We start from the raw sequence: 20,266 nt of genomic DNA, 5'->3' as shown, positions 1-20,266 counted from the left end.
GAAGGGAAGGGAAGGGAAGGGAAAAAAAGAATATAAGAAAAATGTTTTCTCACCCAAGATCAGTAATATTTCTATCACTGCACTGCAAGATTCAGACTAATGTGTCTGCATCATATAAACGAATAAAGACCACAGGCAATTTCCCCTTGGGCAGAAGGGAAAATGGAGAAAATAAAGAAGATAAAGCACCACATTTGGCAGATGCCAGTCACATCACATACAGCGTGTCTGGAGAGCCCTTAGAAGGCGTAACCTATTCCAAAATAACTACAGAAAGTCAAAATTCACACCAGCTTGCTGCGAGAGCACACAGGTTTTATTTTAAACTAGGAGTGTTCTATTTTGCTCTAAACTAAAATAGCTGCACAACCTTCCTATAAAAAGATGCCACACTGAAAAATGTTCCTTTCAGATACACAAGACAAACATGATTCTCTTACTGACTGAAGTTCAACTCAAGGATCTCTAATTAAAAAACTTCCTTCCAAAGTGGATAAAAGAAAAGTTTAGGGAGAGAGATGAGAAAAAGGAGCATGCTAAATGTGGCGCTTTCAACCTCATGCACCTTTATCTTCTTTTTGTTTCCACCACTAACTCTGCAGCAACCCTGGCAAGCATGCTGCACAAGTTTCATTGTGCTTCGGTTGGACTTGGTGATCCCAAGGGTCTTTTCCAACCTGACTGTTTCTGTGATTCACTGCTGCCATTTGCATCAGAGTTCTCTGATTCTCAAAAACTTGACAAGCCTCCTCATGGTGCTGTTTGCCACAGCCTTTCCAGCTTGGCATTTCTGGGGTACACAGACAGCTTTCCTGACATGTGGAAGAGTGCAAATTACTGGAGCATTCAGCTTCATAAAACACAGTGGCTGATATAAAAGCTGCAAATGTGCATACCAGCATTTTATTGTGCATTTACAGCCCAAGTCAACTTTATGAATAGAGCTTCCTTAAAAGTTGAATGCTATCATGTGGGGTATGCCGGCACTATATTAGCACCAAGCTGAACGCCAGAGGCAACTGCCTTTCTCTTTGCAAGACACAGGCAAGCTTCTCTTCCCAGATCTACGGTTTTTAGAAATCTCTCCTGCCTCTCCAACAACCTTTGGCTAATTTTCTTCAATTTTCTGCTCCACCAACTTAAAAGTCATTCCCTTAAGAAAACAGATGACAAACAACCTGAGTGACTGATTATACTGTGCCATCACTTTGTTTTTTCTCCGAGGCCTGGGTTTGAGAGGATGGATGTTAGTGTAAATGTCAGAAAGGGGAGCTTCGCCTAGGATTTCACTTCTGTTCAAAGACAAGCTAATGCAGCCTCGCTGAGGTGCAATCAATTTGACAAATGGATGCTGTGCAGCCCTGTGCCTCCCACTGAAACCCGAGAGTCTGATTTTCACAATATTCCCCCTGTAAACGGAGGGAAGCCCAAATTCCAATCAGACTTAACGCTGCTCAGGCTCTATAATGGGTTGATCTGATAATTCCTCCTCTATAATGAAATCTGATAATAGTGGGAAAAAAAGACATCAGAGGGAATGGAATACATTAATGAACTTGTAAAAATACACTTAAGTCTTAACAGATTTAATAAACAGAGGAGGGATGGCTTAAACCAGGACTCTTCCTATGTGGTCAGCAGTTCCCAGGTTTAACAATGAAGCTGACTGAAAACACAGAGTTTCTATTTACAACTGACTACATTCACCACACCTTTTTTCAGATGGTCAGGAAGAGACAAAAAGAAAAGAGAAGAAAAAAAAAAAGAAGAAAAAAAAACATTTAAATATCAAAGTAAGCTTTGTAATATGTTTACATGTCTTGCCTTGTTCTGTTTCCCTTTCAAACTAAACTAATTCTGTGATACAGGCTGTTTGCTCAGGGAAATGTGAGTCAGATAGAAATGTTTTCCTACCCGAGAAACAGCCAGTTCATTTACTAACTGGAAAAAAATAAAACAAAATAAGGAAACATTTGCTTTTAGGCTTTTTTGGAACCAAAAAAACAAAGACAATTCCATTTCAAAACGCTTGTCACACTACTTCAACAGCTGGTACAAGAATTAACTGACTGTTTACCCTGGAGAAATGTCACAGAAATGTCTATTAAAATCAGTATTTTTTGTGTATCATAATAAACCACTCTGCCTGTTAGCGTTCTCTACAAATAAACATTTAGCCTGAGCAGCTACAACTGTGACCAGAAGCTGTTCTCACACATACATGATTTGAGTATTGCAGGACATTTAGGGTTTTATTTACTTTGCTGTTGTCACAAATAAAGGGAAGGGGGGAGGGGGTGGGGGGAGGGAAGGGGTGAGAAAGAAGGGGGGAAAAGGGGAAAAAAAAAAAAAAAGGACTTATGCAAACATTTCATGCTGAAGTGAATGGATTTCAACAGCTGCTGATTTGGTGACATCGAGAACCCCAGTGGAGATGTCCTGCTGAATTAACGTCTTGGAAATGTTAAAAAGAAACTTCAAACAGCCCTCGTTTAGCAGGCGGTCGAGGCTCGCTCTCGGTGGGGATCATGTGAAGACTAGCAGAGCAGTCACTCAGTCATGAATCAGACTTGTCAATAGTTGCCTATTTTCTCAACAGGTGTCTCAATCACACACCAGAATCCTTCCCCTGTAGGCTTCTGTTCAACACAAATCCCCACGGCTCGGGATGCTGCTTTGCTGCTGGGAGACACGGATCCATTTCTCACCGAGCAGCTCCCTCCTGCAGTCCCTGCTGAACCTCAGCTTTGCTATTGAGCCATCTCTCTGCCGTGTGAGCGGGCAGGGACAGGCTGAGAACTGTGCCACGGCGGTGAGGAAATGTTTAATCCTTTGTTATCTCTGCAAACTCCAGCCCATCAGCCGCGGCTTTGTCAGATCATTATCCAAGGCTACTAGATGCGGCGCCTCTTGTGAGTCCCTCCGCGGAGCAGGGTCAGAAAAAGGCATCGCTCACACGACAGACCCTACTGCACATAGAAATGGCGGGAAGTGCTACCCAGGAAATGAAAAGAACAATCCAGCCAAAAAACCCAACCAAGCTTGCATTAAAACCTCAGGAAGGTGTTTGCAGAAAGATTAGTTTTTTAATAGCTAACTTGCAGTCATGAGATTTTTCAGCTTTATTTTTGTTTTGTTTTGTTTGTTTAATTGAATTAATTTTGTTATGTTTTGAAACATATTTTTAATGACTCACACATTAACTCTTATGGGTCACAGCTGTTGGAATACTGAAGGAATAAATACAGGTATTGCCAGAAAAATGCACATTCTGTACAGTTTTCACCCTACTGAAAAGCCTTTATCTCAGTGCTTACAGCTATGCTCCTTGAGCATCATCAGTATTAAACAATATAACAGAGCCTGGAGAAGAGACCTCATTGCTCTCTACAGCTCTCTGAAAGAAGGTTGAAGTGAGATGGGGGTTGGTCTCTTCTCCTTAATATCAGATGATGGAAGGAGAGGAACTGGCCTGAAATTGTGCCAGGGGAGGGTTAGGGTGGAGATTAGGGAGAGAAAAAAATCCTGCAGGAGTGGTCAGGGATTGGCACAGGCTGCCCAGGGAGGTGGTGGAGTCCCCATGCCTGGAGGTGTTCGAGAAATGTGTGGCTGAGGCACTTTGGGAAATGGTTTAATGGCCATGGTGGTGTTAGATTGAAGGTTGGAAACCATGATCTTACAGGTCTTTTCCAGGCAAAACAACTCCATGATTTAGAGACATTTTCCTTGGCTTTTCTGTCAAAAAGAAACAAAACAGTAAATACTACACTAACTAAGCTTCTACAAATCATGTCATAAATGATGGGAATTAGAACCAACTAATAAACAATAAACTACTCTGGGCTTCCTGTTGTTGCTTTGTTCTCCAGGTTTCCCCATTACAAGCACACAAAATACTGATGGTTTGAGGTAATCTTCTGTATTTTCAGGCCAGTCTCTTCCTGTACCAGTGGAAGAGGTATGTTTGTAAACCACTGCGGGCAGACCAGAATCAGAATCACAGAATTCAACAGAATTCCAACAGAAGGTTAGAAAAGACCTTTGAAATCATCAAGTCCAACCTTTCACCCAACACCATCTGATCAATTAAACCATGGCACTGAGTGCCTCATCTAGTCTCTTTTTAAACACCTCCAATGATGGTGACTCCACCACCTCCCTGGGCAGCACATTCCCATGGCCAATCTCTCTTGCTGGGAAGTACTTTCTCCTCACCTCCAGCCTAAACCTCCCCTGGCACAGCTTGGGACTGTGTTCTCTTGTTCTGTTGCTGCTTGCCTGGGAGAAGACTGACCCCTACCTGACTACGACCTCCTTTCAGGTAGTTGTAGGCAGTGATAAGGTCTCCCCTGAGCCTTCTCTTCTCCAGGCTAAACAATCCCAGCTCCCTCAGCCTCTCCCCATAGGGCTTGTGTTCGAGACCTCCCACCAGCCTTATTGCCCTTCTCTGGGCAGCCTGCTTCACCTCTACAGTAACAGTTCCTGTAGGAGCTACAGCTCACAAATTAAACAGCATTTGCCTCAAAATACAGCTTTGTGCAAGTTTTGAGTTCCTGAGCCTGCTCATATCAAACTTCCTACACAAACTCCCTAAGGAAGGCAAAGTCTCCCAATGTAGCATCTGATTAATACCTTTGGAATTCACGTCAGATGAAGTAAAACTGCTGCAGTTTGATCACTCCAGCTGCATGTCAAAATTCTTCCACATTGTTGGACAACATGAAAGTGCAGCACCAGCTCCTGTCACCCTCAATTTAAAAACTTCTGATATACTACCTCAGAGCATGGAGTTGTTTAAATGCTATCTCTAACATCAGTAAACTGCATGTACCACCTGCACCCTGGCTTGAGTTACTGAAACAGAACACGACGCAATTAAAGACAGCAGCTCAGATTTCACCAGAACAAAAACAAAAAAAAAGGGGGAAAAAAGAGCCCAACATTGTCCTGAGGAAATTTATATCAAAAGGAAATATCTAAACCATCTTTCAAATGTGAAACACAATTTGATTGTGTATCTGAGGTACACCCAGATTATGAATTTCTACAGGACAGACCACAGTGACAAGTTGTTTAAGTGCGTGCTCAGATGCCTGGGCCAGGCTGTGTAAATGCCATGTAACGGAGGGACTTTATCTACAAGTGATCCCTGGGAATCCATGGTAACTACTCACAGCAGTGCTCTGCAACTGGACATAAAAATCGGTGTGATGTCCGTACGTATGAACGTAAAACCTGTGCATCACTTCCTGCCTTGCACAGACATGGCAGTACTTTTTCTTTCTCTGAGGTAGTTTGTAAGGAAATGGCCTCAATCACACCAGGGGAGGTTTAGGTTGGATATGAGAAGAAGCTTCTTCACTGAAAGGTTTCTCAACCACAGGAACAGGCTGCCCAGGGAGATGGTTGACTCTCCCTCCCTTGAGGTATTTCAAAGAGGCAGAGATGTGCTGCTGACAGACATAGTTTAGCACAAGCCCTGGTAGATAATCATAGAACCACAGAACTGTTTTGGTTGGAAAAGGCCTCTAAAGTCTCAAAAGTAACAAAGATAACACCAAAATCTTGTGAAAGGTAGAGAGCATGATCGGACAAGAAAAAAGGCACACAAGCTCTTTCAGACAGGGTAAGACTGATGCTGAGCCTTTTCTTTCTTCCACCAGACAAGGAATGCAATGGAAACTTCAGCTGCAAGCTTTGAAACACCTTCTTTAGCAAGGTTCCAGTGTTAATATCTACAGCGGTGCGCTCTCAGTGTTTGTTTCAAGGCCTTTCACAAATATATTAATGCTAAAAAGAGGGCAAGAGGAGTGGAATATTGTAACTAAAGATGAGGAAAAGGCAGAGGTACTAAATACATTCTTTGCCTCCATTTTCAAGAGTAAGGCAGGAGGACTCCAAGATAACTGGCCTCCTGAAATGGTAGATGGGGTCAGGGAGCAGTATGATCCCCCTGAAATCCATGAGTAAGCTGTTAGAGACCTCCTTAGCTGCTTGGATCTCCACAAGTCCATGGGACCGGATGGGATCTATCATAGGGTGCTCAGAGAGCTGGCAGATGAGCTGCCAAGCCACTCTCCATCACTTTTCACCAATCCTGGCTCACTGGAGAGGTCCCAGATGACTGGCAGTTGCCAAGGTGATGCCTTGGCCCCACAAGAAGGGTCAGCTGGATGAGCCAGGGAATTCCAGACCTGTCAGCCTGACCTCAGTGCCAGGCAAGGTTATGGAACAGGTCATCCTGAGTGCAATCACACAGCACAGTGTGGCCAGCAGGAGCAGGGAAGTCATTCTGCCCTGCGCTCAGCATTGGTTAGGTCAAACCTTGAGTACTGTGTCCAGTTCTGGGGCCCTCAATTTAAGAAGGACATTGAGACTCTTGAACATGTTCAGAGAAGGGCAACAAAGCTGGGGAGGGCTCTGGAGCACAGCCCTGTGAGGAGAGGCTGAGGGAGCTGGGGTTGCTTAGCCTGGAGAAGAGGAGGATTGAACGTGGCACTTGTTGACATGGTTTAGTAGTCATGAGGTGCTGGGTGACAGGTTGGACTTGATGATCTCTGAGGTCATTTCCAACCTTATTGATTCTATGATTCTATGATAAAAGGACTTTTCTGACCTCTTCATGTAGTAGAACCCGAAGCATGCCACCTGGTTCTACCACTCTTCGCTGGCAACACGGCTTGCTTACCTTCCAATTTCTGCTTGAAATGGGGAATGTGATCAGAACATTTAGAGGTACATAACATATGCTTGAGAGTCTAGTTCCATCTGATAAAGACTATCCCTGTCAAAATTGCACTGCTGCTCAGCCCACCAGTCAAGCACCAGCCTTTGATACTCTGTGCTGCTGTTCTTTCAACTGTAACATCATTTGCAATCTGGAACAAGGTTTTCGAAGGGAGTTCTCAGAGAGAAGTAAAAGCCATTGCCAAAAAGGAGATCTATGAGACACTGTGGGTCTTCAAGATACAATCCAGTACACGCATCTGTTCTTAGGACAAGGGCTGTGAATTCCTGTGATTCCAGCAATGAACCTTTACATTTCTATACTTCCTTCCCCCTCTTTCTCTAAAATCTTGAATAAAATTTTCCCCTTCAGTCACTTTTGGCCAGCAGGGAGCAGTGAGCATGCAAGTACCAACTACAGCGACTTGTAAAAGAAAGACAGAAAGAGAAAAGGGAGTCCAAAACACAAATTGTTCATTCTACTACAAAAACTATCATATGCCTGGAAACTGCAGCTTTCACATAATTTGAGCATTGAAAACTGACTGTAGGAACATCAGTTCTTGGTATGAGTGTGTTTAGAGATGCTGTGTTTTCCGCTCCTGAACTTAGACAATAACCCAGCCAAAACAAAGATGAGACACTAAAGCCAGGCAATGTATCTACATTTGCTATTTCACCTCTGTCAGCCTCTACTCACACCAGTTGAACTTGCATGTCTCACTGTCTATACATTGGCACACAGCAGCCATCAGTTCATCTGATGGGACAACTCCTGTGCAGATCTGCATGAGTATGGAAATGCTCACAGGAGTGGGATATTTGGGCAGAATTTCTTCATGAAGAAGGCCACACCCTGAGTTAGGCCACACCTTGAGTACTGTGTCCAGTTCTGGGCTCCTCAGTTTAAAAAGGACATTGAGACACTTGAACATGTCCAGAGAAGGGCAATGAGGCTGGGGAGGGGTCTGGAGCACAGCCCTGTGAGGAGAGGCTGAAGGAGCTGGGGTTGCTTAGCCTGGAGAAGAGGAGGCTCAGGGGAGACAACATTGCTGTCTACAACTCCCTGAAGGGAGGTTGTAGCCAGGAGGGGATTGGACTCTTCTCCCAGGCAACCAGCATCAGAACAAGAGAACACAGTCTCAAGCTGCACCAGGGGAAGTTTAGGCTGAAGGTGAGGAGAAAATTCTTCCCAGAGAGAGTTGTTAGCCCTTGGAATGTGCTGCCCAGGGAGGTGGTGGAGTCACCATCCCTGAAGATGTTTAGGAAGAGCCTGGATGAGGCACTTGGTGCCATGGTTTAGAAGTCATGAGGTGTTGGGTGACAGGTTGGACTTGATGATCTTTGAGGTCTCTTCCAACCTTATTGATTCTATGATTCTATGATTCTATGAACCAGTGGTGTGGAAACTCATCTGGTGTCTTTATAAACAGAATGGGCAAACCTCCTGCAAAAGATAAAGCATGCACCTGCTCAAAAGCTGAGGGTGCCTTCTGTTTCTGAATACCATAGTTTAAGGAATCTAAAATAAGAAGTCCAGAATTGGAGGGTATATTTGGAAGGTAGCCTTTATTTTTGTCCCCCTAGGCTTTAGACTTTGGCTCACAGTCCACAGGATTTTTAAGTTCAATGATTAACCTTTACCTTTACTAAAAGTATTCAGAGATCATGAGTGCTACTACCCATAGCAGCATCCTTAGGTGGCTACTGGAGCACATCTTGCCTAAGTATCTCAGCAAGTGATAACCTTTGGAACAACTTCTGGCAGGTTGTTACACCAAACTCTTTCACACCTTTTCACCCTTCTTTTCATTAAAAAGTCTTTCAAGCAAATAAGAATAGATCTGAAATTTATTGTTTTCAACCTTACATTTAAAAATGCTACACTTTTATGTAATCGAAACAGTCCTCAGCACCTTTTCATCACTTACCTTCTTTGTCTAAAGCTGAAGGTTTATTGAGGAGAGCCAATTTACTCCTTATCACTTTTCTCACAGGTGAGTCATGATCAGAAACAAGATCTTCCTTAAGATATTTCATAATTCCATCAAATTCTACACTTCCTGGTTTTCCAACTGGTTTCAGGACTGTTCTCTTCATTCCACTGCTTATTTTGTCACATTTCCCAAGTCTTACTATAACTCAGTGGCTCTAGCATTGCTGCATGTTCTAGAGGGTATTTAACCATGAAGCTCTCTTGGCTTGTTATCCTGAAGGGCTTACCTTGTACACAGCAATTAATCTGCTTCTGACATTGACACTTAGCTTGCTGCTCTTCCTTTCAGTGACATTCACTAACAGAAAGTATAACTGTGATCGTTTCCTTTGGTCATTGTCTTCATGCAAGTTATTTTGGGTTTTGACAGGTAAACAAACCCCTGCTGTTCTCTCACAACTTGCCAGCATTGTAAAGATAGGAAGATGTATGTCTAAACAAAATGAAACACAGGTTCTGAGGCAGATGTGGTGTCACCTAAAATGTGCATGAGAGCACTTCTCTCTAGATGGAAGAACTGAAATGTATTGCACTATAAGAGTGTGTTAAAGGGAAAGTGTGGACATCCACTGCTCAGCTGACTCTTCAAGAAGCTCCCCTGCTGCTAAAAACGTCTTGTATCACTAAGGTTGGAAGAGACCTCAAAGATCATCGAGTCCAACCTGTCACCACAGACCTCATGACTAGAGTAGGGAGGACACTACTGCCCACTGCAGGCTTGAACTCACAACCTTCCCATTAAGGGTCTTATGCACTACCAACTTTGTCATTGAGGTTTCCTTGAGCTTCCCTCCACAGTGCAAGTTACTTCACAGACAGTTCCAAGTCTATTAAAGCTGTCAGCTTTTCCTTTTATTTTTCACATTTCATTTTGACTCTGTTAAAGCATCCATTTAGCAAAGCTGAGACTGCAAAGTTTTTCAAACTCCAAATAGTGTTGTTTGCTGAATGTTGGCATTCTATCACTTTACCCTCAGAAACACTTTGACCTGAAGAGAGACACAAAGCCATCAGAAACTGGAAGGGTGCAGCCAAAATGTTTATTTTGGGGCACACTATACACACTTTCCTTTTCACTCTCATTAAAAGTCACATCAAAACACAGGCTTTAAGAAAAGAGGGTGAATGTCCACTCTTCCCATTGACTTTTTCCCAGGTGTTACCTTTTCTAAATGCCAAATGATTCATTTCAAAGTCTAACTTTCCCTTGTGAATGAAAATACATACAGTCCCAAACACCATTTCATTACACTCTGCTAAACACAGACAGGGATGGCTACAGGCTGCAGACCTTTAGGTTCTCCACTGATGCATAAACTAAACAAAAAAGACAACCTTACTTGTTTCAGAGAGCTTTATTAGAATAGGAATCTTTGAAGACAAACACAAAAGATTCTAATGTGTTTAGATGTTGTAATGTAAACAATTAATTTAATGCATCACTAGCAACATACAATGGTCACCATCCTGCAACATGAATGCAAGTAAGAAACTGATGTAATCTGTGAGATATTTCAAAATAACTAATTTGAGAAGAAGAAAAAGAATAAGAAAAAAAAACCCCTTTTATTGTGTAAACTCAGGTTGCCTTTTGAAAAGGATCAGAAAGCTGCAGCAGTTGAGCCTCTGCTAAACAAAGGTAACAAGTCATCTTTTGAACTGGCCTCCAAATGAAGAACACCTAATTGCCTGAGAAAGGCTGTTTGAGCAGAAGGGGGTTAAATGTTACTTACCAGGAGAGTTCCAAAGGCTTCACAAGATCCAGTTTATCTACACGAGGGCTAAAAAAACTTGCAAATGTCTGCAAATGTCCTCAGAGTGCTTTGGCATGGCTAAATCGTGTGTCTGCCAGCACAGCAGACTCATTCTGTGCTCATACTTTTGTTCTGTAAGGGCAAGTGGGGCTTTAAGCCAACATCTGATGCCTCCTTTTAATTTCCTTAACTCCCTCTCAAATCCATAGCTCCTCGCTTAACTACTCTGCAGCTCAGAAAACTGCAGCCAATGCTCCTTCCTAATTATTTTCCTTTTACCTGATTCTCCTCGCAAACGTGGACAGGCACGTGCTGACAAGAAAGAGTTCTACACCCCAGTTCCTGCTTATTTTTGATTGCATTCTGAAAGAAAGATGCTGCTTTCTGGCACACTCCAAACCCCCATCCCCAGGTTCCTGCAGTATTATCTGCACTGATGAACTGAGGCACCCTGGGAAGCCCCACTCACACGAACAAAGCTTCATCCAACTGGCCCCCTAAATGACTGACAGTGTATTATTGTACCACTTGGCATAAATGACAACAGGGTATTGAATCAAATATGACAACATAAAAATCTCCTTAATTCCTAACTCCATGCAGCATGCTGTGCCAGAAAAAAAATCACCTCAATTACTCAAAACAACGTGAGGCATGAAATCTTTAGGCAGTGGTCTGAAGCAGGACTCCGCAAAGCCTGCTGCTTTGAAGGAACAGCTAAACAGGCTTCCTGCGACTCCCCAGACCAGCTAAAATCTTTACTGGGATAAGCCCTATAGCCAGTGTCAGTGAAAGGTGAGCTTTTCATGTCAATAGCTGAGGCATGAGGGGGACTGCTCAGAGCCCCATGCAGGGAGTTGCACCTTCGGCACTCGTCTGTCAAGATACCAACACAAGATATTCAGCCAGCGGAGAGGTTCAAACGTATGCCAAGATGGCCTTTATGAATCCAACTCATGTACCCAATTTTACAATTCCTGGAGCCAATTTAAAGCTTTTTGATAGACATCTAAAGAGATGAACGCTGAGAAAGGGAAGCTCTCATTGTCTGTGGGATGTGCTTTGAAGAATTACACAAAGGACAAAGAAGATGACTTTATGGGTACTGCTGGCACACACAGTAACACCAACCTTAACCACCTCTAGCCTGACCTAGCAGTACCTGCTTGGGGTTGGTGTGGCAACTTCCAACCTTGAGCTGTCCACACCTACCATGGCTGGTAGGTATGGACAATGCCGCCACCAGCTGGATACGTACTGGTGGCAGGGATGGGGCTGGTAAGGTGAGCATATTCTGCCTGCAATACACAAATACACTGCAAAAGGCAAGATTGCATTGGCTAAAGCTGCCCCTGGCCTTGGGACAGATATTCTGCAATTTCATCTGTAAATAACACAGCAGAGAGGAGGCAGTCTAGAAGGTTTTTAGAGTGCGTGGAGAATAGCTTCTTATCCCAGCTGCTGTGTGAGCCTAATGGGGGTAAGGCTCTGCTTGACCTCCTTTCTACCAATAGAAAAGGGCTGGTGGGGATGTGGTGCTTGGAGGCTGTCTGGGGTCCAGGGACCATGAGATAACTGAGTGTTCAATATGCAGTCAAGCTAAGAGGGGCAGCAACAAAACCTCTTGAGGGCAGACTTCAGGTGACTCAAGGAACTAACTCAGAAGGTTCCTTGGGAGACAGCCCTTAAAAACAAAGGGGTCCAGGAGAGCTGCAGCTGCTTCCAGAAAGAACTCCTGAAGGCTCAGAACAGGCTGTGCCCATGTGCCGGAGATGAGCCCCGGGGCAGACAGCCTGGATGGGCAATGAGCTTCTGGGTGAATTAAGGGGAAAAAAGAGGAGATATCATCATTGGGAGGAAGGAGAGGTGACCCTTGGGGTATGTAAGGATGTTGCTAGGTCATGCAGGAAAAAAAATAGAGAGGCTAAAGCCCATTTAGAGCTTAGCCTGGCACTGCTGTGAAGGACAACAAAAAATCCTTCTACAGATATAAGAATAGCAAGAGGAGGGCAAGGACAACCTCCACTCCTTGGTGGACATGGAGGGGAACATGGTAACAAAAGATGAGGAAAAGGCAGAGGTGCTTAACACCTTCTTTGCCTCAAATTTTAATAGCAGGATTGGTTGTCTGTAGGACAAGAGGCCTCCAGAGCTGGCAGATGGAGGCAGGGAGCAGTATAGTTCCCCTGTGAGGAGGAGGAAGTAGCTACAGACCTCCTTAGCTGCTTGGATCCCCACAAGTCCATGGGACCAGATGGGATCCATCCTAGGGTGCTGAGAGAGCTGGCAGATGAGCTGCCAAGCCACCCTCCCATCACTTTTCACTAATCCTGCCTCACTGGAGAGGTCCCAGAGGACTGGAAGCTGCCAAGGTGATGTCCATACACAAGCAGGGCAGGTTGGATGAGCCAGGGAATTCCAGACCTGTCAGCCTGACCTCAGTGCCAGGCAAGGTTATGGAGCAGGTCATCCTGAGTGCAATCACACAGCACTTACAGGATGGCCAAGGGATCAGGCCCAGCCAGCATGGATTTAGGAAGGGCAGGTCCTGCCTGACCAACCTGACCTCCTTCCATGCCCAGGTGACTGCCTGGTGGATGTGGGGCAGGCTGTGGATGGAGTCTGCCTGGACTTCAGCAAGGCCTTTGACACCATCCCCCATAGCAAACTCCTGGCCAAGCTGTCAGCCCCTGGCTTGGACAGCAGCACTCTGAGCTGGGTTAGGAACTGGCTGGAGGCTGAGCCCAGAGAGTGGTGGTGAATGGTGCCACATCCAGCTGGCAGCCAGGCACTAGTAGTGTGCCCCAAGGATCAGTGCTGGGCCCTGTGCTCTTTAACATCTTCATTGATGATCTGGATGAGGGCATTGAGTCAGTCATCAGCAAGTTTGCAGATGACAGCAAGCTGGGGGCAGGAATTGATCTGTTAGAGGGTTGAAGAGCTCTGCAGAGGGACCTTGCCAGGCTGGGCAGATGGGCAGAGTCCAAGGACATGAGATTGAACACATCCAAGTGCCAGGTTCTGCACATTGGCCACAACAACCCCAGGCAGTGCTATAGGCTGAGGTCAGAGTGGCTGAGAGCAGCCAGGCAGAGAGGGACTTGGGGGTCCTGGTTGACAGTAGGCTGAACATGAGCCAGCAGGGTGCCCAGGTGGCCAAGAAGGCCAATGACATCCTGGCCTGCATCAGGAATAGTGAGGCCAGTAGGAGCAGGAAAGTCCTTCTGCCCCTGTACTCGACACTGATTAGGCCACACCTTGAGTCCTGGGCCCAGTTCTGGGCCCTCCCAGCTCAAGAGAGATGTTGAGGTACTGGAATGTGTCCAGGGAAGGTCAACAAAGCTGGGGAGGGGTCTGGAGCACAGCCCTGTGAGGAGATGCTGGGGGTGTTTAGCCAGGAGAAGAGGAGGCTCAGGAGAGGCCTTATTGCTGTCTACAACTCCCTGAAGGGAGGTTGTAGCCAGGTGGGGGTTGGTCTCTTCTCCCAGGCACCCAGCACCAGAACAAGAGGACACAGTCTCAAGCTGTGCCAGGGGAGGTTCAGGCTGGATGTTAGGAAGAAGTTCTTCCCAGAAAGAGAGATTGGCCATTGGAATGTGCTGCCCAGGGAGGTGGTGGAGTCACCATCACTGAAGATGTTTAGGAAGAGACTGGATGAGGCACTTGGTGCCATGGTTTAGTTGATCAGATGGTGTTGGGTGATAGGTTGGACTTGATGATCTCAAAGGTCTTGTCCAACCTGGTTAATTCTAAAACTTCTAACTGCAGAAATTCTGAAGGCATCTGGTATGGTTTGCTTAGCTTTGGGCATCTGTAGTGAACACCAAAGGTCAAGAGTCACTTGATGGTTGATACTGGACTGTGGGAAATCACAACTTAAGGCTCTTTGACTCCCAAGAGGATCCAAATCCTTCTTTTCCCCCTTCAGAACAGCACCCCAAATGTCATCTCATAAAGTATTCCAAAAAGACAATTCCCCCAAACTCTTCTGCTCCTTCAGCTCTACTGAGCACACTGTTGAGTGATCCAAAGAAGATGGCTACTCTGTGGTCACCACTCTGTGATCCTGTGGCTACCCAGCTGTGCTGCTCTGTAGCACAAACAGGAGTCCCACAGAGGATTCATGCTGCTGTGGGGACAGGTACAGAATAAAATACACATTTGCTGCACTGTGCATGAACCACTGGTAAAAGAGTTCAGCATCTTTCCCACCAGTTGTGAGTCTCAGCCACTTCCCTTGTTTTCACTGCCAATGCCCAAGTACAATTATTTATTTATTTATTGGCTAGAAGCGTTTTCTTTCTTTATTTTGGACCAATCTGAACTGTTTTTTGGGGGGTATAAAGGATGAGAGAGGAGATTTGGGACTGTAAAATCAATTATTTGTACAGCCATCAGGATCTGGGGAAAACTAGGTCTCACGGTCTCTCTGACGGTGGAAAAGGGAAAGAATGAAGATGAAGAAATACATACAAGATTTGAAGTTTAACTTAAGAGTTCACTCTTTTGGTTGTGCTTGATTCCTCCATTTTAGTGTTTATTATCTCAAGTCTTGAGTCCTTGAGAGAGTGAATTACTTGGAAGCTGTCTTACTTTGAGCATATGTGAAGGATCTTGCTGGAATGAAGCATTAACATTGGAACACAGATGGTCTGCAACGGCTACAAAATGGGCAACATAAGTCCAATAGTACACACAGAAAACTCCTGAGACTGCACATTTGATGCTTTGGAGAGTAAGTTGGTTGGTGACTCCTTCCTGCCTCATACAGTGGGATGTTCTGACTCAATGGTCTCAGAAATTCAGTGTGACCGCAAACAGTCTGTACAAGAAAGGAGTTTGGGAGACAAGAGAGGGCACTCAGATGCTGTAAATTAATTATAGGAAACAATATAAACACTTTTATTCCTGTGGATGTCTGACACTTTCCATCAGGACATCCATGGCAACCATGTGAAAGAGGAAAATGAACTCATTCGCTCAGATGAAGCATCAGTGATCAACCTAGGGTAAATCTGCAGCTCTGTCTTGGTGGGGTATGTATAAGATCTTCAAAGGAAGAAAGCAGGATGTTGTAGCACCATGGACATGTAGGAACTGACATTTAGTGCTCTTAAACTTCCTTATGCTCTGCAGAGATCCAGACCCAAAAGGTATTGATCCATGTTACAGGCAGCAGAGCTAAGTCAGTAAAGTTCGAGCTGAACTTTAAACTGGGCAGGACATACACTCTGCACTGAGCAAGCTTGCATGACTACTTTGATACTCTTCCCATTACCTGACCTTTGCTCCTCTGCTAATCCCACCTCTGCTCAGAAGAGACACGAGTTCACCTGCAACAAACTGAGAAAAGTGCTTCAGCACTAAAAGCACAGACCAGGCTATGTTCAGAGGACTTCACAGAATCACAATGGTTAGGAGCTGGAAGGGACCTTGAAAGACTGAGTCCAAGTTCCCTGCAAGAAAAGGATCATCTAGGGCAGGTCACACAGGAACATATCCAGGCAGGTTTGGAATATCTCCAGAGAAGGAGACTCCACAACCCCCCTGGGCAGCCTGTTCCAGGGCTCTGTCACCCTCACAGGGAAAAAATTCTTCCTCCTGTTTCCATGGAACTTCCTATGCCTCAGCTTCCACCACTGCCCCTTGTGCTGGCATTGGGCATTACCCAGCAGAGCCTGGCTCCAGCCCCTGGGCGCTCACCCTGCACATCTTTATCAACATGAATGATTTCTGCAGACACAAGAGATGACAGGATTTGCTGTGGGACTGCAGTGCTGGAAGACACCCCAAGTTTACAGAAGCACTTAGCCCAGCACAGGGCTGGTTATCTTGGGTAGATTTATCTCAAAAAGAAGGAAAAGTTGTTTAAACTCTCAGCAGACAGAGGAAATTTGTACCAATTTGATGAAGCTGAAGTGGTGCCAGAGAGGAGGCTCAGCTGTGACATCCCATTGTATTTCATGCTACGTAAGCTTGGCTATTCCCATGTTACTGCTTCCAAAGCTGGACCTCCTTCATTTCACTTTAAGTCTATTGCTAGCACATTTATTATCAGATCCTAGCTTCTTGAAGAGAATCCTTGAAATAAAGAGGAGCAGGATGTCAAATTTAGTTTCTACTTGCACTGTATAGAGGCAGGGTTTGCATGGTGGGTATGAAAATGAAAAGGACAAAGCTTAATCCGTGCTAGGTGAATGCATAGTACCAGCCACGTGACACTATTTCAAGAGGAGTGGGAAAATGAGGTGGCAAACACAACTCTGGCAAAACCACAGGTCTTCAGATGCAACATGTGGAAATCATTATTTTGTCTTGTAGAGTGGGTAAGGAAATGTATTTTGAAATGGCAATTATATAATTAGTGTGTTAAGCAACTCCATTGACTAGCCAGTGGTTAAACATGCATCAACACCAGACACAGCATAAATTTGATTAGTGTGTGGAAAATGCCAGGGAGTAACTCTCGCAAGTAGAGGGTGGGCAACAAGGTTGGGCGTACATTTCGCTAATACCTTTCTTTGTCTCAAGTGGAGGTGCCTACAAAGCAGGCAGCTTGAGTTTGAGTGTCAGTGCTAATTCAAAAGGTTTCAAAGACTTCACCAACCCTAGAAATTAAAATGGACATAGCTATTAAATGCTGCCCATCAGGGGTCAAGATGAAAACCCCACATCCTTGTCAATCTCAGCTGCAAGACAAGCTACTAGCGGGGTCTCTTCCCACTTCATTTTTGCCTCCATCTCTGTCATCAGCTTTGATCTGGTAGGTGTTATGTCTATCCATTTTTAACTGCTGAGTAGGAGAAGAACCTATCTCTGTTGTCTTCCTGCCGTTTTTCCCTGCCAGGGAAAAAGCTGTTAGATTTCTTGATACTGCAAGTGGGTTGAATCTCCTGCTGCAGTGTGACAAGGCATAAAACTAACTGACACTTTCAGCTTTCCCAAACTTCTTCAATACCTTTCCCTTTTCAGCATTTCCCTTCCTTAACAGCCAGGGCAGCAAGGAGAGTCGTGATTTTTGCATTTCACCATTGGCCAGCTGAGCCTAAAGTAAGAGAAACACAAACCAAACCAGAAACAGATTGCAAACTCAGGAGAGGGAGCAGCTGGCCTGTGGTCCGTGGAAAGTTGGCTCGTTGCATGTCATTAATGCCTTTCTTTTCACTTTCACATGCTACGCTGCGCTGAAGGCCTGCTAAGGTATTTTAATGAAAGCAACTACCAGGGTGCAGCTCCAAAACAGCTGCGCTTCTCTAGAGGGATGCTACAACCCTGCTCTTCCTCCCTCCTTCTGTGTGCATTCCTGGCCTCTTCTTCACGTCAGAACACACTACTGCACAATGAGCAGATTTAAGGCTACTAAACAAGACAAACATTTCTATGGGAAAATCACTTAACTTTTGCCCCATCCTCCTCAAGTGATGTCTTACAAAGTGGGTAAATTGATTTCATAGCTTGCTGCAGGTTCAGCCTCTTGGCTGAACGATCCTGATGTCTTCCTTCTTACAGATGTGGTACTCCTCTAAGGATCAGTCCAATTCATTAGCTAGCTAAAAGCTTGAGTTAGTTTCTGCCAGCTCAGTGGTGCAGGAAGCAGCCAGGATTGGAGATGAAGTCAAGGGAGAGGACTAACCAAGGCAGAGTCTTCCACCTTGAAGATATTACAAAGCTACCTGGACACAGGCTGGGCTATGCTGTTCTAGATGGCCCTGTTTGAGTAGGGTAGTTGGACTAGACAACTTCCAGAGGTCCCTTCCCGCTTCAACCACTCTATGATTCTGTGACCCTCACCACTCTTGTGTGGCTGTCACCAGGATATTTCAGCATTTGTTTATTTTCCAACAGGAACCAGTCCCACAGCATGCACTTTGTTTCCCACCATTTACATGCCAAGCATGTAGGATACCCAGCGACCGCAGCAGTAGCATTTCATATCCTGCTGACGGTCCTGTGTAAACAAACACGCATGCACAGAGCGCTGAAAAACACCACTCTGCACCTTCAGCAAGAGGCAATCACGTTGGAAAACTGCTCAGAAAGCTTGGGCTTGGGGAGCACAGCAGATGAGGAAAAAGTACCAAACAGCAGACATGGACCTAGTGAGCCTCGCCTGATAGGTTGACTCCAACTGCAATGTCAACCTAAGAGGCATAAATTTCCCTGTAGAACAAGAGAAGAGTGAAGGGTGGTGCTGCATATCAAACAGAGTTTCTATTTCTGTCTCTTTTGGAGCACCAGGCACTCCGCTGTGGCTATGCCTGACCCGCAATGGAGGTTATGGAGTCATCAAAAGGAGGAGGCAGCACCCAAGCAGATTACGTTGGCAGGAGAAGCAGAGCTAGCCACATGAGATGTTCCTACAAGATGAGGTAGGAGCATACAAGATCAGCCCACAGAAACAATTCATGTCTTTTAAAAAAGAAAGTCCTAACATTTTGTCAGTTTTGGCTATGTCCAGGGCACAAACACCCACTGTGAATTAAATCTGAACATCTAGAAAACACCAGTTTTGCCTCAGAGCAAAATTTATTGTAAGCAGAAATTATGGTAGGGCCAGTAAAGGCATCTTAAGAAAACCTCAATTCCATTCATCTTTTTTAGTCACAGCATTGGACAAATTCTCATCCTCTGCATACTCACTGACTACACCATTAGTTATTGGGGGGGTTGTTTTCAGTCAGCCACTCTGGCCGGCAGAAATCCCCTGATGCTGCGTCCTGAGAATGCTCTACAAGCAGTTCTCAGACCAGAACAAATAGAGAGATCTGGACCTTCGCATGCGTCCAGTCTTACAAGGTAAAGTTCTTCTTAAACCTTAATTTTCCATGCCCCAAGCACCCTGAGCACCTCACTCAAATCCAAACTCTTTAGACCCCAGAGAACTGCTTCCACTTTTGCTGTTATTTAAGTGGCACCAAGAACTGCTCACCCCTAGGCACCACCACAACCCTGCTGAACCTGCCCAGTAGTGCTTTTTTCCAGGTTGACCATGATGGTTTTCTACAAACCACATTTCAATTTGCCTGTCACTGCTGTCTGTCAAGCTTTCCAGCAATGATTTCTGAAGCTGCTGAGCATGACATACATCTTTCAGTGCAGCTCCTCCCTGTTGGAATCTCCTAGCAAGTCTACCTCATCAGTAGCTCTTCCACTTCTGCAATTCCTGTCCCTTCTTATTCTCTTACCACCTAATTTATCCTTGAAGATAAAAGTGCTAATATTGGTAGATTACATAGGATACATAGGATACATAGAATAAACCAGGTTGATATAACATTACACAACTGTTGTCTGTCCTAGAAAGTAGAAGTCTTTTGATTTATACGTTATGAAGCATAGGAGAGTTCTAAAAACGTGGCCTAATATATAACACAAATATAATCAATGGGATTAAGAAAGCACAGACTGAAAGTGTAAGTGATGAAGGTTCATTGTATTCACTTGGACTGCACACTTCGCTGGGACTACTGGGTGGAGTGAATGACAGAAGTCACTGACATAAAAATGGACAGTGTTGCTACCTCCAAAAACATTACTATGTTAAAAACTCATCAAAAAGCATTAAAGTAAGGAAACTGAAGAGATAAAGAAGAGATGAGGAGAGGAGAGGAGAGGAGAGGAGACTCGAGGAGAGGAGACTCGAGGAGAGGAGAGGAGAGGAGACTCGAGGAGAGGAGAGGAGAGGAGACTCGAGGAGAGGAGAGGAGACTCAAGGAGAGGAGACTCGAGGAGAGGAGACTCGAGGAGAGGAGAGGAGACTCGAGGAGAGGAGACTCGAGGAGAGGAGACT

The 20,266-nt window shown here is 44.9% G+C and overlaps 1 protein-coding gene across 5 annotated transcripts in view; it reads right to left on the bottom strand.

The window, feature by feature from the left end:
- Nucleotides 1–20,266, bottom strand: part of STAU2 (staufen double-stranded RNA binding protein 2) — a 195,548-nt gene that overhangs the window by 46,986 nt on the left and 128,296 nt on the right. The window contains exon 14 of one of the 5 annotated variants that reach the window (XM_068165892.1): nucleotides 14,225–15,298. The exons of the other annotated variants lie outside the window; for them this stretch is intronic. Within the exon in view, the coding sequence (XP_068021993.1) occupies nucleotides 15,107–15,298 (192 nt within the window). The 3' untranslated portion in view covers nucleotides 14,225–15,106. Of the gene's footprint in view, nucleotides 1–14,224; nucleotides 15,299–20,266 lie in introns of those variants that run through there. 5 annotated transcript variants of the gene reach the window in all.

This window comes from Melanerpes formicivorus, unplaced genomic scaffold, assembly GCF_026170545.1.
Source record: "Melanerpes formicivorus ecotype bairdi unplaced genomic scaffold, bMelFor1.0.p_v2 SCAF_94, whole genome shotgun sequence".
NCBI classification, from domain to species: domain Eukaryota; kingdom Metazoa; phylum Chordata; class Aves; order Piciformes; family Picidae; genus Melanerpes; species Melanerpes formicivorus.
The sequence above is the reverse complement of the archived record's forward strand: the minus strand, read 5'-3'. Positions and strand labels throughout refer to the sequence as shown.